We start from the raw sequence: 15,947 nt of genomic DNA on the forward strand, positions 1-15,947 counted from the left end.
GCGTGGGCGGTTGCGAGGCCTGGCTTTGGGTTGGGTTTTCTGTGTCTGCTCTCTCCTCTGGAAAGCAGCTGCCCGCACCCGGGGCGCGCTCCCCACGCGAGGCGGCGGCGGGGCGGCGGCGGCCCGGCCTCCGGCCGCGGCCGCGCGTGGTGGGCGCCGCGCAGCGCTGCGCGGTGCGGCCTCGCGGCGCGGGGCGCTTCGGCCGGCGCCGTCTGTCCGCCGGGTAGTCTGTGCCCTGTTGGCGCCCTAGTCCGGTACCGCAACTTGGGGAAAGGAGCAAAATTCACCACGGCCCGAGGGTCGCCCCGGAGCAGGGCCGCTGGCCGCAGCCTAGTGCCCGTTCGGGGTCGGGCGGAGTGAAAGTGTTTTATTGTTATTTTACTCTCGGTTTTGTCTTGGCTCCAGCCTCTCCCTGAGTCGGGGAAAAGACAGAAACAAACGCCCTGGGGCGGGCGGAGGAAAACCAGAAATAACCTAAAAACGCAGCCGCGGGTGGGGGGGGAGGCGCCGCGCCGCTCCGCGCGGTCCCGCCCGGGTTTTGCGCGCTCCCTTCCGCTCGCTCCGTTTGGGTTTTTTCTCCCCTTTTTCCCCCCCTTCCCCTTCTATTTTTTCCTCCCTTCCCCTCCCTGCTTAGCGCGGTTGGATCAGTCTTTTGGTATTTCCTGCCGCAGCCTCCCCCTCGCAGCGGCCCGGCCGCGCGCGCAGGGCGCAGCGCCGGCCCCACGCGCGGCCCCGCCGGCCCCACGCGCGGCCCCGCCGGGCGGGCGCGGCGCGGCGGCGAGGCGAGGCGAGGCGAGGCGAGGCGGCGCCGGGCCCCGCCGCCCCCGGCCCAGGTAAGGCGGCTCCCTGCGGGCCGGGGCAGGGCCCTCGGCGCGGCCGGGGGCGCCCGGCGGAGGGCGCCGGGGCGCGGTGCCGCGCTCGCCCCGCGGCGGCCCGCGCCGCGCGTGGGCTGCCGGGCCGCGGCCGCCGCCTCTGCGGTCTCCCGTCCCCGCTGGACTCGCCGCCGCCTCTGCCGCTCGGTTGCTCTTCGGGAGCAGCTTTCCCGGCCGCGGAATTTGCGTCCCACGTGCTTCTGCGGCCGCGGCGCGGTGCCGACCGGGGCGGCGCGGTGCCGACCGGGGCGGCGCGGTGCCGACCGGGGCGGCGCGGTGCCGACCGGGGCGGCGCGCTGCAGCGCAGCCCCGCGCCACCCGCCCGGCCGCGGCTGCGGAGGCGCCTCCGCCCGCCGCCGCGCCGCGGGCGACGGGGCGAAATCGGCCGCGGATGCTCTGCCCCGGCTCCGGGCGTGAGGTCAGGTGAGTCGGGGGGGGGGGGGGGAAGCGGCAAAAGCCATTCGTGAAATAACGCCCGCTCACCGGGAGCGTTTTGTCCCCGCGAGGCTCTTCTTCAGCGATCTGCATGTTGCTGAATTACTGAAAGGCTGTCTGAGGGCTCAGCTTTTCTGTGCTCGCTGAGGCGCCCCGTACCGCGTCTGCGGCTGTGTGCCGCGAAGGGGCGGCCGGATTAAAGGCCGATGTTCGGCAGAAGCGGGGGCAGCTGACAGCGGGTTAGCGGGGGCGACCCCCTGCGTGGCGTCAGGCCCTCGCCAGGGAGAGAGGCGAGAAAGTGGGTTTTTGGGGGTCGGGCCTACCCCTCGTTCCGTAATCTCGGATAGTTTTGTGTTGTGTTTGCAGAGCTGTGCTCGAGGCTGTGTCGTTACTCCCTTTAGCACCTTTTGGACTGAAGGATTTACAGATGTGCAAATCCATCTTTGCCCTGGGTTGAAGCGGCTCGGTTCTCCTCCTCGTTTTACAAATGCATAGATTCGCGCCTAGGTTTCCTTTCTGCGTGCTTGCGTCCCTGAGGTCTGTGCTGCGGGCTGGTAGCCGTAACCTTATCGTGCTGGCAGCCGCCTGGACGTGTCCGTCTTTGGCTGCGTTTTGTCAGCGTTCGAGGCAGGCGTGGGCTTCTGCAGGTCGGCTGCGGGGCTGTGCGGCTTCGGTGGGCGTTTTGGCAACCTGGTTCCCGTTCACGTGATACGGTATCAGTGCGAGATTAACCTGCTGAAGCCGAAAGAGAAACATTCGTGTCCTTAATAAGCGGGGACACGTGCAGCTATCCTTGAGAGGAAAGACAGCGCGGCTGCCTGCTTCGTGCTGTCTGATCTGCCAGAGAATCGATCGCGGTGGAGTTGTCCCCGCCGGAGGGGCAACGCAGTAGCTGCTGTGCCCGTCTTCCCCGACGGGACGCTGCTGCAGGGCGTCCCGAAGGACCTGCTGTCCAAACCGACCAGCGCAGGCTGGGGGAATAGCAGACTCGCTGCTTAGCTTGATGAAATGTAGGAGAGAGACACGGAGCAGCGAAACGTGTAGTTTGGGCTGTTCAACAGGGAGCTGGGAGGTGAGCTCGGCCCTGCTGCGTCCCAGCCCGGCACTGGGAGCACCTGGTGCCCACCAGCTCTTCTCCAGGGCCTAGCTGTCCTCAGCGGTGTATTTCTTAGCAAAAGCATCAGTTTACCCTAAAAGATACTTCAGTTTCTACGCTGATAGATTTTTAGACAATGGTTTCATCTGCTCTTGCTCCTTTCCACCTTCAATGCTGCAGAGAGGGTTTGGCTTTTGCTGCCTGCCTCGCTTGATGCCAGGTGAAGGAGTGCAAATCCCGCGGCAGTGTCGCACCTTTTCCTCTTTCCTCGCGTTAAAATGTCGGGGATTTCTCTTCCTGCTGCCCCGTCCCGCTCAGGAGAGGAGGGGAGCTCTGCCACACAGCTCGGTGCCGGGAGCTGTTAGTCACCGTGGGCTGTACTGGCAGAGCGAAAAGAACAATTTCTTCTCCTCCTTAAGAAAAGTTCCAGTCTCCTACTTGCTCTTCTCTTTCACGCTGCTTTCAGCATCAGGAAGCAATCATTTTGACGTAGCAGCGGGACGTGACCGAGGGTTTTTGACATTTTGTCAAGCATTGCGCAGTTTGCTTGGGGAATCGCCGCGGGCTGATCCACAAAATCTCTGGAAGTAGGATGTGAAATTACCCCTGGGATTAATACTGGGCTGCTGGGGTTCGTTCTGGTAAGCTCCTGGCATGCGTGCAAATAGACTAGAATTAAATTTTATAGGATGAATCTTTGCTTTTCTCTTGCTGCTTGGCTTTGAAAAAAAACTCATACAATGCTGCAAGCCTGACTGTTGCTGGAACAGCAAATATTTTTTTTTCTCTTACTAACGAAAGAAATCCAGATTTGCAGATCATTTCATGACCTGTTCTTTCATATGTGGGTCAAAGATGGCTCAGGTCTGAGCAACATCTGGATTTTTTTTTCTGTTTTCGTGAAGCAGTAAATCCCTACATGGATTACGAAGGCTTTCTGGGAGAGCTGAACGCACCGCTGCTGTCGTGGTGTTGGTGAGCGAAGCAGCGACCCAAGCGGCACCACAGAGCTTGCTGTTGCGTCTGGCTGGAGCAGTGTGTTAGCCACGAAGCACCCAGCCTGTGCAGTTTTGAGTCTGGCTTGAAATGGAGCTCCTTCTCCCCATTTTGACATCTGTTAACTTGGCCTGGCTTCCCCATCTCGTGCTGTCTTTGCAACATCCCTCATCATGAGCAGCAGATGTAGTACGATAGGAATGAATACAAGTAGCTTGGCTTTGGGGCTTTTGGGGCTTGCTTTAATTCAGTCTTGGGCACAAACGAGGCCCTATACGTCTTTGATGCCCGAGGGCTGTTGCCCGTAGTGCTGTTCCCTCCTGAAGGTGTGTCTGGACTTGGGCACGTTGGAGCACACTGCTGTCGCCGATGTGTCTGTGCGGCAGCGGCTCTGGGAGCCTCCTCTGCGCTGGCGTTCGGGTCCTGGCTTGCTCTTCCAAGAGGGTGAGGTGTGCCGGGAGGACCCTGCAGTAGCCCGGCAGTGTCTGAGAAGCTTGGTGGGGTCTTCTGTGCTGCCTGCCGTTCATCTTGTATCTGCTTGGAGTACGTGTTCGTGGGTCTCCCTCTTACTGTTAGTTAGTGCAATGTGGCCTTGGCCTCTGCTGAGCTGTGCTGTAATATAAATAAAAACAATCCCGTTGTGCCAATAAGATAGCGAATAGTAACTCTAAATTAGCTACAAGTTGAGGGTGTGACCAGTGCTGTTTTTTCTTTCTTTCTTTTTTTTTTCTGAGCAGGTGCATCCTTGTGAGGAAATAAAAAGTAGGTAGGGACCGGAGGAGAAACATTGAGCAACAGCCACCTGTGTGACTCAGAAGCAATTTAGCCACAATAATCCTCACAGTGCTAAAGAGGCCTTTTCCCAGAAATGCACAATATGGTGTTCTCAGCTATAAAGCTGTCGTCAACTGGCTACGTTGTGTTAATAAAAGCCTTGCTGTTACCAACAAGATGCATGGCTAGCAGAGAGCAGCGCTTGGGCTGGCTGCTAATGATGGGTAATGTTCTCCTAGTTGTTGTACAGCAGCATAGTACAGTGATTTCCTACTTAATATTGTATTCCCAGTGGCCTGTATGCTTACATTGTATTAACAATGACGCTTCTAGTGTCAGTGCAAGTATTGCAAGCTAGTGTTTCGTTAATTTGTGAAAGTACTGATTGACAGGGTACCAAGAGCATCCCTCAAATACCTGCTTGTAGATGCATTGCCTTTTTTCACTAAGTAGTACTGTAGAAATTAATTGCTTTGAACAGGCTGAGCTTCTAGGAAATCTCTGGATTTGGGGTTTTTGTATTCTTCTGTGGTATAGATGTGAGCAGGCGTGAAATCCCCTTCTGCAGTTTGTGCTAAGAAATGAAATTTCACTCTCCGCAGTGGAATTGCTCTAAATTGGCTCTAATGTTTGCAGAAACGGATCATCCTAGCTTTGACCACTCATCACTGTGCATTTATTTAGTGGCACATAAATGCACACGGCTGCTTACCTGCTTTCCTCCTGGCTTCAGTAGCTTGATCTCTTACTTTGTTTTGCATCTCAGCCCACTGCGATGGAAATGGGAAAACACCATTGACTTCATTGCAGCCAAGTGTCTCTCTCAAAGAGAAATCACATTAGCTGTATATTGCTAGCAGGAGATGACTTTTGCTGAAAGCATACAAAAGCAATTGTTTGCCTTATTATTTAGCCAAATGCAAATTCTTTCCCCCTATAAAAAGGAGAAACGTCACTGTGGTGAAGGAAAGTGAACAAAAAATTGTTTTTCAAATACTGGCTGTGCAACACGGAAGGTTCATTCATTGTGCTACTATTAATGGTTCCTGAGTTTTCTCTTGGAGTTGTGGGATTGAATTTGGAAATAGAATTTAAACAATTTTCATGCCAACATCTGTTTTCTACTCGTTGAATAGATGCAAAACAGGAGAGACCCAATTGTGTAATAACTAGATCCACTTTAGACTAATAGAGTTTCTTAGAGGTAAGATAATAGCTCTGGAAAAGTAAGAGTTTATTTTCTAAGCCTGATTTAATTTGCTGTAATTACATTAAGTACTAAATTGAAAGGGGCTCCTCTAGTGAGGATGAGGATGACAAATAGTTGTGCTGTGTTACTGTGGCCGGGACTGTAAAGGAAGAAGAACGCGAAGTTTTGCTCCAGCCAAAGAGGAATCTGCACCATGTGGGCCGTAATAATTTAGTTTTTCGCAGGTTTTGCTAGGAGAGCTCCTGTCCTTTGCGCCTCGAGGACGTGGCAGCGTTTGAAAAGAAATCACTGGTGAAAGATGCTGCAGAAACAGCACTATGAGCTGGTTGGCACCTTGGAGCCGAGCCTGCGGCTGCGTGTGCCAGCTCTGGCGTGGACGGCCTGGCGGCAGGAGCCGTCTCCAGAGGCGCTGGGCTGCGGCGTCGCTCCGCAGGGCCCCGCTTCGCCCGTGCCGTGGAGCAAGGTGCGATTTGCTACTGGTTTCTGCTTGCAGCGAGTTGCAACAGCTCTGTCCGCCAGCCTGGCCCGGCTGGTTGGGCAGGTGCACGCTCGCTCCCGCGCCAGGTTATTCAATCTCTTGAGCGTTCCCATCCGCTGGGAGAAAAGCATTTTGCAATAGGCGTCTCTTTGCTTGATTTAAGAGGGTCTGCGTTAGCAATTGAACTTGAGAAAGCTCAGGGTTTTGGCAAGCGCCCGAAGTTGCGTCTTTGTTCCAAATCCTTTGGCCTGCAGTAGGGGAGGCTTGCACCGAGGAGCTGGGTTTTAGTTTGTGATACCTCCAGCGTGTGCTTCTAGGTGGGTCAGGAATATTCCCAAGAAGTGTTTTGCTCTGCTCCCTCTCTCCCTCCCTCCCCCCTTCCTTTCCCTTCCCCCAGTAATTTGGTGCTCCTGGATGCAGGCGAGTTGAGGCAACACAAGTAGGGTAATGATGTGGTTAAGGTGCTTAGCTTTGGATTCGGGAGATCAGGGTTAGCTCCTGCCTCTGCGGGAGCAGGTTTCGTACACAACTTCAGGGAGGTGGCACGCTTCCCCGTGCCTCTGTCGGCAGTGGAAGAATAATGAACAGAAAGTAAGTTCCTGTTGTTTTTATTTGATTTTTATGCTTATTTGCTTGGTGGGTAAAGTTAGTGAGAAATCTTCAGGCTCATCCCTTTTTTTTTTCTTCTTTTTTTCATTGCCACTCCTAGCTGCCCTTTGCTTTCATTTAACATCATGTAAAAATGAAATGGTGAGTTAAGTAGTGTAGCTGTTCATAATGTTTCTTACAGGAGCTGGGCTGCACATAGAGATGGTGCCTGCAGCAAGCCTTGAATTATGCTGTAGTGTTTTTAATGGTCAAACCTACCCCCTCCCTAAGCTGCTGGTTGAGCGAGTCTGTCGTGGATGAACTGCAGATGAGACTCCAGCATCGTGAGTATCTAAATGCTTAGCTGGAGTACCAGAATGTGAAACAGCACATGAAATAATAAGAAGGTCTATTTTACTGAAGTCAGTAAAGCAATTTTTCTTTAGGCTGACTTGGAAATGGACCTTTGAAGAATTAAGTGGAGAATAATCGTAGCGTTTCAGGGCTGGAAATGCTCAACGAGTGGCACAAGCTGCCCGTTGCAGGCTGCCTTGCTGCTCTGGCTTCTTCTAGCTTCATTTTCCAGCTTTCTGGCATCTTCTCCCTATGTATGTAATTACAGTCTATGGTCAGGTGATCCTGTAAGTGTCTTTAAGTGGGCACCTTAAACCTCTCATTGCAGTTAAGACCTGGAGACAGTCTTGTGTTTTTTTTGCTGGGTCTTCTCTGATTTTTCGTGGCTGTGTATTCCAGGTGAAGCTAAGGCTTGTGTGTGTTATGCCAGCAGTGCTTTTGCAGCTGCCACGTACAGAATTTGAAGTGTGATCTTGCTCTTGCTTGGTCCTTCCCACCCTTGTTTATGCTTCCAAGGCATTGAGCAAGCCTGTTTTACCCATGGTATCGCGCTTGGAGCTCAGACTCTTTGGGCTATCTGTAATCCTTTAGAAATCAGAGCCATTTTGGAAAACCGAGGCGCATGTCTGGGCAGCGAGGAGGGGGCGTTTTGACCTGGTGCCTGGCAACACAAGTTTTTTTTCTTTTTTCTTTTTTTTCATTGATTGTACTCTCAGCACTTTAATAACCTGCTGACATTTTGTCTGCAGTGAAAAGGTCAAGGAAAAAGTTACTTCCTACAAATCATGGCGTTTGCTTGCTCTTATTAAAAGAAATTTCCTTGCAAAGAAATTTCAACCACCCACAGCTTTGTGAAAGATGCACTACCAGCTGGTGCAAATATGTGAAAATAAGAGCAGTTTTTCCAAGTATTTTGTGTATAACACTGGCCTCTGTTCTAGTGATCTGTCCTTTCCTGAAGCAGGATGGAGGGACTATGCAGGAAAAAGTGTGCCTTAAGAGTGAATGCATTAGTGAAAACAGAAATGATAAGAATTTGGTGCTAGGAAAATCAGATATTAAGTTAATTTGAAGGATTGCCAGAATCAGCTCTGCTCTCTAGTTCACAAGGCCTTTTATATTTCTAATTTTTAGCAATGGTTTTTCATGTTACCTCTTCAGAATCCTCTACTAGGTTTAAAGTACAGAAATTCAGTGAAGTACCAAGTTGAAAAATATTTTTGATCTCCAAACTTTGGTATTAATTTTGTCTTTTAAATGCCTGAGTTTGAAGCCACAGCACTGTTTTCCCCTGCAACCCCAAATGGCACAAAAATCTCCTCGCTGGAGACGGGGCTAGGGCTATGGCACGAGTGGTGAGTGGTCAAATCGCGGGTGCTGCCACTCGGACCACCTTCTGTAATGGGGCATTTGCTGCCACCCCTCCTCGAAGCATCGCTGCAGATGTTTAAGGACACATGCCTAGAAAGCAGAATTACAGCAATTACATGGCCGTAGTGGGCAGAGGAATTACATGCTGTCGTCCTTACTGCTGGACCACCCTTGAAAGGCACTTTAAGGCAAATACATCCCCCCCCATTTTTGGAATGTGTAGTCCCTGGTTGAGTGAGTCATTTTTTTTAGCCTTTTGCAGCATCATTACGTGAAAGCCCCATGGTGTTATCGTGCTTGTGCAGAATGACACAATGTTTTTATATATGTGCTTTTTCACGAGCAAACACGTTGTTGCTCCTCTTCGCCCAAATGCGCGTAGGGCACCTGAGCTAGAAAACGCCTAAGAGGTTATGTATAGCATGAATACCGAAGCTTAAGGCTAACCTTTAATGTGCTCTCTAAGGATGACTGACGTTTGGAGGTCTTGGGTCATCTTTTTCCCCATAAGAAAGGATGACCGGATCTGAGGGCTGGATTTCAGGAGGGTCTGAGTCGAGCGGTGGGAGCTGTTTGGGTTGCACCGGGGCAGGTGGCTCGTGCAGTGCCGGCGATGGGGACGGAGTCTGTCCAATGTTGCCTTTCTCTTTCGTGGGGTAGCAGCATTATCTCATCCCAGGAATTTCTGTGGCTTGTCTCTTCCCTGGCCTAAAATTGGACTTAATGAACAGCTTCTGGAAAGGGAGGGATAAGTATTTCGTGGCCTGCTACTGTTCTTATTCACAGTCAATTTGCTTGTCCTTCTCTTGATCTTTTCACTAATTCTTCACAGACTTTGACTGGATTTTTAACAACAACAAAAAAGACTTAACAGGCTGCATTTTTATGTAAATGTACCTTAGCATCTCCTACTTATCCTATTAGGGGAAGAAAAGTCAGACAGCTATGGAAATATCCAAGGCTACGTTGACCGTCACAGGAAAGGAAGGCAGGATAATACCAAGGCAACTGAAACACTTCTTACTCAGATATTTTTAGGTAATGGTGGTCTTTTTTATGTGAGTTAGTGCTTTTTCTGTGACAAAACTAGAAGCTGCTGCTGTACATGTATGGCCGGGGGGGGGGGGGAAATATCTATTAACATTGAATACATTATAGGGACTGTTGGATAAGATGTTAAGGAAACATAAGGAGAGGTGCTGAAGCATTCCTTAGCAATAGTAAAATCCAGATTAAAAAATAAAAACTAAGGTTCTGCAAGCACTGCAGCAGTCCAGAGCCTTCATTTTGTTTCCAAAGCAGTCCTTCCTGCTGTTGCAGACATCCCAGTGAGGTGGGCATATGTTACTTTCCTTAGTTTGGTGCAGTCCTTCCCTGGAGAGATGGTCTAAATATACTCAGATAAAGTGTTTCCAATCTCTCCCCAGCTAGAAGTGATTTTTTTTCCTCCATCCATTTAGGCCCTCCTCCAAATCCTACTGAAATCATGTTGGCAGGCGTAAGCTCAGCTGTGGCTGCAGGTGTTTTTTCGAGTGGGTCTGGTCATGGTAGTTCGTTTCCCTGAGCTGGACACCAGCCCTGGCCAGCAGCAGCTCTTGGTGGTCCCGGTACCAATTCAATGGTGGGGGCCAGGAGTCAAAAAAAATTAGCTGCTTGGCATGAGAAACTTACTGTCAGAAGTGGGTTGGAGCAGTGGTACTGCTGCACAAATTTTGTGGTGGTGCCCTCTTCCAGCATGGCAACTTTTTTGTTTTTCTGCTTTAAATCTGGTGCTTTCAAAAAGCTACACATTGCACAGGGGAGAGGACGTTTTTGCAGGATCTCCTTAGTTAATCCTCCTGGCCTCCTCGAGGGTCACCTGGAGAACTGCGCTGCCTTATTTTTACTGGTATTTTTCCACTGGAGAACAAGCCCTTGCACCCACAGCACTGAAAAGTGTGTGGTCATACTGCAAATGCATCTGTGGTATCTCTTGCTAAAATTAGTTTGATCTTATATTTATGCAACCTGCACGTCTTTCCTCCTTCCCTGTCCTTTTAAATGTGTGCTTTACTGTCTGGCAGGACTAATTGCCTCCCCACTAGGACAAGGTTTGGACATGGACGTATCCTTTAGATGTTTCTGAATTGTCTAGGATACAAGACAGCTGATCTATAAGGAGCAGAGTTGAAACGTGTTCATGATAAAAGCAATAGCATTAGAAGCATCAAACCCACCCCATTCCTTCCAGTGTCAATGAATGCAGCCCCGAGAGCGTAATAACTTAGGTTTTTCTTTCTTGATGCTTTCACAGGGGAAAATCGGTGTGCCTGCCCAGTGAATTGCGGTGCATGGCAAATGAGGATGCACCAAGGTGCTTGATGGATGAGTGGGGAGGAATCCTTGTGAGAGAGGCTTGTAATATGCTGCAGTGGAAATTGCCCATTCCCGGTGTAAAATTCACACTCAGATCTCCCAGCAGAGACTTAAACAGCTGATGTACAAGGACAAATTGCTGCAGAGCAATCAGGTTGGTGCCTAAATGCTTACGGCCTCGGTCAGGCAGTACAACTGTTTCGTCTTCAGCGGATGATGCCAGGGAGCACTTCAGAGGTGCACTCAAAATTAAGGAGGTGCTTTGCAATTGGAGTGTTCAACTCCTCCCCCCCCCCCATCATCCACTTTTAAGTGGTGAGGGCTGGAATTTGGGGAGTCTCCCTGAGCCACCTCAGTGCCCTAGAAAGGGGTAGGCATGGGGTTCCTGTCTGTCCTGGGCAGTGGCTTGACCTTACCTCTAAAAGAGTACAAATCTGCCTGATTTCAGAGCATTCACCAGTTCTCTCATTTTTTCCCCCAAGCTATAGCATCACAGTGCCCAATTCAAGGCTGCAGAGGCAGCTCACATACAACTAGATGTTTGAAATGAAAGTATGTGAATGTAGTAAAAATAATTGGGACAACAGTTCCCTGAAAGTGTATTACTTGTCTGTTTGCTAGGGATAGCATTAAATATCCAAGGCAACGTTACCAATCTTAACGATCCTGAAGTTGTAAAAGAAATTGTGTAAAAGAATTGAGACTCAGTTCAAAAACTTAAACTTTTGGCTGGGAAGGAGGGGGGACATTTATTAAAGTTTCAAAATGCTGGTTTACATTCAGCTCATATTTCTAAGCTTTTCACTCTAACCACAACAAGTATTTTTTTCAGGTTCTACTAACAAACAATTTTCAAAGCAAACCCCTTAGGGTTTAAAAGGAAAAAGCTATTGCAAGATTCATTTTAGAACTGCAAGCAATAGCAATCCTGGTTAAAACACAAAATACAACCAACATCTCTGGAACACTTTTTTTTTTACATTACTGAAACCTTTTGAATTTACGGAAAGTACCCTTAGTACTGGAGGAGCCATTTGCTCAGCCCGAGAATGAGATATATTGAGCTTAGTGCCAAGATTAATGCTGTCTGCCTCTCTCCAGTGGTCTGTGAAGCATGTAGGTACCTGCAGCTCACGTACCTGAGCCTGGCACTTGGACCGGCTCGCTTCCCGGTGTTGCTGATACAGCTGTGCCGTGCCGTGCTTTCCTTCGCCTGCTGTAACTGGCAGCCTTTATTCAGGGTGACGTGCTTGCCAGTTGACGGGGCGGCAGTCAGAGCTGCTGTTGCACATTATGTACTTGCTGCTGTATGTTATGTACTCGTTAGGGGAAGATGAAAAGTCGGTGAGGGAACGTGGGCCTCGAAGAGGAGGAGTGGTGGTGCCCATTACCACGGGTGAGTTGTTGGGTGACAGCTAATCCCACTGAGGGCAAACAAGCCCTCCGTGGTGCTGGGCCAAGGTCAAGGATCCAGCTCTGCTCCGAGAAAGAGAAGTTAATCTCGCAGATTAAAGTTCCCTGGAAGAAATTGCCTTTATTGCATGAATTTCCTATGCTCACGTGCACGCACACATAAGCATTGCTGGGGACACTAGGTGGTGGGTGCACATGCAGATCATTTTGTAAGAGAATGGTTACTGCAACAACACATTTCCCATTGCTGTCTGTGGTGACAGCAAAGCTGTTCTGATTTATACTGCCTGGAAGTCTTGTTCTATGTGCTGCTATGTTTTTATTGGATGGAAAATGGTCAAGTTCAGAAAGGTGACTGGCTTTATTTTGTCCGTGTTTTCTATTTTACAAATAGGATTGAGTCAGCGCTTGTAATGTTGGAGGCTGAGCTGCATTTGCAACACGGTTCCTTCCCTGGTAGCTAGCAATTTGGGGTATCTAGCTCATCCATATGAATCACTCTGTAGTGCAGAACAAGGTCATTTTCTTCTCTCTCTGCTTTCTGCCTGTCTAGCCAGACACCATTTCATAGGCACTTTGTTCAATATCTGTGAAATCATTTTTGGTCCCCTTCAGATTTGGATTATGTGCGTGTGTGTGTGTGTGTCCATGTCCCATTATTGGCACATTTTATGTAGGCTATACAGGAATTGACAGTTCATTTTAGAAAAGCAGTGTTATAAATTCTACGGTAGGTTGCATGTTGTTGAACGTGTGATCTACACTGATGATCCAGGAGATTCCCATGTGTCTCAGTGCCTTGGCCTTACTGATGTGTGCTCATATCCAGTTTAGTACAATACTGCTACTGTGTATATCAATATCCAATATAATGTAAAAGTTATGTACTTTTTTCTGTATAGCTTTTGTTCTTTAGTACAGTCACGTCATAAAAATGCACTGTTTTCATGCAAAGAATTACTGTGTGTGTAAAGAGATTGGTATATATTCACTTATATGGAGGTATGGGAGGGTGAGGCCTTGTGTTTGCATCTCATTGACTTCATTATCCACTTGCACTGACATGCTTGAAGGAATGAGACCAAAGTATGGAAAATGCAGTGGTATAGCTTGCACTCGCCTCTCCTGGAAAACGTGTAGGCTGGAGGGAATCGATGGCCTTACAGATAGCTGTCCCTGCGTGTTAAGGGCTTGCTCGTTGCAAGGAGCAAGTTGGGTAGGTTGGTCCCTCAAAGCGTTGCTGGAACTTGGCAAAGGAGGATTTTTTTTCAAGTGGAAGTACAGTGCTTGCACATAATTGAAACCAGGCTTTTTCAGAGCATCTCGCTGGTGCGGAGATCTGCCGGTGCTGGGAAGCCACGAGCCCGGACGCACCCCGTCACCGCCGGCGCGCGGGACGAGCCGAGGTGGGCATGGCAGAAGTGCGGTAAGGTTCTGTCCTGGGCAGGCGTCACGTCGGCGTCCCTCGCCTCCGCTGAGCAGCAGCTCCGCACCCCAGCGTGGGCCGGGCAGCAGGACAGCGCAACTTGCGTAGAGCTGCTCCTCAAACAGATCGGGCTTTATGCTTTGCAAAACCGGGCAGTAAATGTCAAATTCCTTATAAATGCCAGGCGGTGTGCGGTGCATGGAGCGAGCGTCGCTGGAGTGGCTCGCGGGACGGGGGAGCGGAGTCGCTCTGAAATGTCAGGCCTTTGTTGCCCAAACAAGGCTTTTGTCTTCTCCTGCCGCGTGCGGTGTGCTGCCCCCCGCTCTTTATGGTGCAGTGTAATGAGGAAAGAGCCCGGGCAGCGCGCACAGGTGACCGCGAGGCAGCTCGGGGGCTTTCTGTGGGGGTCTGCGGAGCTCTGCAGAGAGCCGGTGAAACTCCATAGTGGCCCGGCTGCCGAGGAGAAGAAGCAGAAGATAGGTAATCCAGAGGAGAACCTGTCCGGTAGCTTGATTTCCTGATCCAGGCTCATCTGCGGTCCCGGTAATTACAGTTCACGAGTTCCGATCTCCGTGCTTGCGACAGCACCAGCCCATCGGCAGCCCGCGAGAAGGCACCCGCTGCTCGGGGAAGGCTCGAGCGGGGGGCTCGGCGGGAGCTGCCCCCATAGCTAGCACGTAAGCTTAAAGGAGATGGCATGCTCATGCTGTTTCAGCGTAATTATTACTGGCAAATATTGCAGAGGAGATGTAGGATGCTGAAAACCATCTTGGCAGCAAAGCGCGTGAGAAACAGGCTTCCATTTGTAAATTTAATCTCTAAATAAGATTTGTTTTTCTTTTAAATTTGGAAACTTTCCTATATCAATTTATGTCAGTTAAGAACGGGCAAGCTGATGAAGTATTGGTTTTCTCTCTCACCTTTCTTCTGCTCTCCTGGGTTAAATCTTGTTGCTTCCACATGCACAAGCTGCTTCCAGAGGAAGGAAGGATGCAAGCCCAACTAACCTCCTTCTCTTCCCCCTACCGTTTGCATTGTGATTTCAGCTTGGAAAGCTGAGGCAAGGCCTGTGAGCCCTCCGGAGAGGGTGCGAGAGCCCCTGTCTCACGAGACCTCCAGGACGAGGCCCTTTGGGTTGCAGTGAGGCGTGTGGATGTTGGTTGAAAATCTCCAGCCGGTCCTGTCCTGTCCTTTCCTCGTGCCGCAGCCCTCAGCTGCAGAGCCCCACGGCTGGCTTGTGGGGCGCTGCAGAAAACGTGCCAATCGGGGCAAAATGTCGCATGGATCGGAGGCGGCTGTCATCCCTGTTTGACCCGCGACTTGAGTGCCCTTGTTGCCTTAGCGCTGGGCAAACCCATGCTGAATGTCACTAGAGCAGCCGGCGGTGTCGAGCGATAGCCTCGGAGCATGTCGCCCTGGGGCTCCGCGAGCAGGTTTGCAATTAAGAGGTGATGAGGCTTGTTGGCACTGCGGCCCTGTAGGGTGGTGATGGGTCCCCTCTTCAGCGTGCTGTGTTCGGTGCAAATAGGGTCGCAAGCAGTAGGCTGCCGTGAGGGAACTCTCTGATCCTTTTCTTTTAAAATCTGCATATTTTTTTCTTTTTTTTCCTTTTGAATAAGGTGTTGTTTTGTTTTGTTTTGTTTTTTAAATCATTTTGGTAATTGGCAAGCAGAAAGTTGCTCCTGCTGGGCTGGAACAGGCTGGTGTAGTCTGAGTCGTTGCTTGTCGACTCATCCTTGCACAGCTCCCGGGGAATGTACCGCAGGCTTTGCTCCACCTGGCGAAATGCCCCATCCTCAGCCAGGCGCAAGCTGAGCTAAAGGAGTGGAGCTGTTTCCTCCAGTCTGGCTCTGGCTGCTCAGCCAAAATCTGTTAGAAACCATTCTAAATATGGATCCCAAACTTCTTTTCTTTTTTGTGGCAAGTACAGATAGCCCCCTAGGAAGCGATTTAGGAAGACCCTGAAAGGTTTGACATCCCTAGAGCTGCAGTCTGGTGGGAGCATAAGGTAGTGCTGTGGGACTAGCCGCTCCGTCTTCTCCCGTGTCTGCAGCTCCATGCAGCCTTAACTCCAGGTGGATCCAAAATACAAGTACAACTGGGCATTGTGGCATGGACAGTGTCCTTCCTTGCACTCCTCCATCGTAGCTGCACCAGCTCTATTAAATGAATGTGCTTTGAGGAGCGGAAATGCATTTAGTAGTGACTTAGCTTCTCTATTTCTTTTCTTCCTCAGTTCTTCTCAGAAACAGGCAGCCACTGGTTGGATCCTCGGGTTGCTATGGTGAGTTTTAAAATACACCTTTGATCATAGTCAATAGGTGCCAGCCAGCGTATTAATTCCAAGCTGTCCATATGATTCAGGACAAGAGTATATATATATATATTTTTATGTGCCTCACTTTGTTGAGGAACATATTACCTGCTAGCAGACCATTACTGTGCTGTATTATGTTGCCCTGGAAGAAATCTTTAAGAGCAGGGGTAAAAGAACATTAGGAGATGAGGAAGGGAAGGGCTCTGTGCAGAGAACATGAGGTCCCGCATGCGTGGGCTTACTAATATAAATTACCCCTCCC

The 15,947-nt window shown here is 50.2% G+C and overlaps 1 protein-coding gene across 4 annotated transcripts in view; it reads left to right on the forward strand.

The window, feature by feature from the left end:
* The first annotated feature begins 774 nt into the window (after nucleotides 1-774).
* The window catches only part of OSBPL5 (oxysterol binding protein like 5), a 111,845-nt gene continuing 96,672 nt past the window's right edge, over nucleotides 775-15,947 (forward strand). The window contains exons 1-2 of one of the 4 annotated variants that reach the window (XM_062576694.1): nucleotides 1,214-1,295; nucleotides 15,605-15,652. In XM_062576694.1, the coding sequence (XP_062432678.1) occupies nucleotides 15,650-15,652 (3 nt within the window). In that variant the 5' untranslated portion in view covers nucleotides 1,214-1,295; nucleotides 15,605-15,649. Of the gene's footprint in view, nucleotides 834-1,200; nucleotides 1,296-2,959; nucleotides 3,045-15,604; nucleotides 15,653-15,947 lie in introns of those variants that run through there. The other 3 variants (XM_062576697.1, XM_062576695.1, XM_062576698.1) reach the window with 3 other exon arrangements.

This window comes from Rhea pennata, chromosome 5 (assembly GCF_028389875.1).
Source record: "Rhea pennata isolate bPtePen1 chromosome 5, bPtePen1.pri, whole genome shotgun sequence".
In the NCBI taxonomy this organism is placed as follows: Eukaryota; Metazoa; Chordata; class Aves; order Rheiformes; family Rheidae; genus Rhea; species Rhea pennata.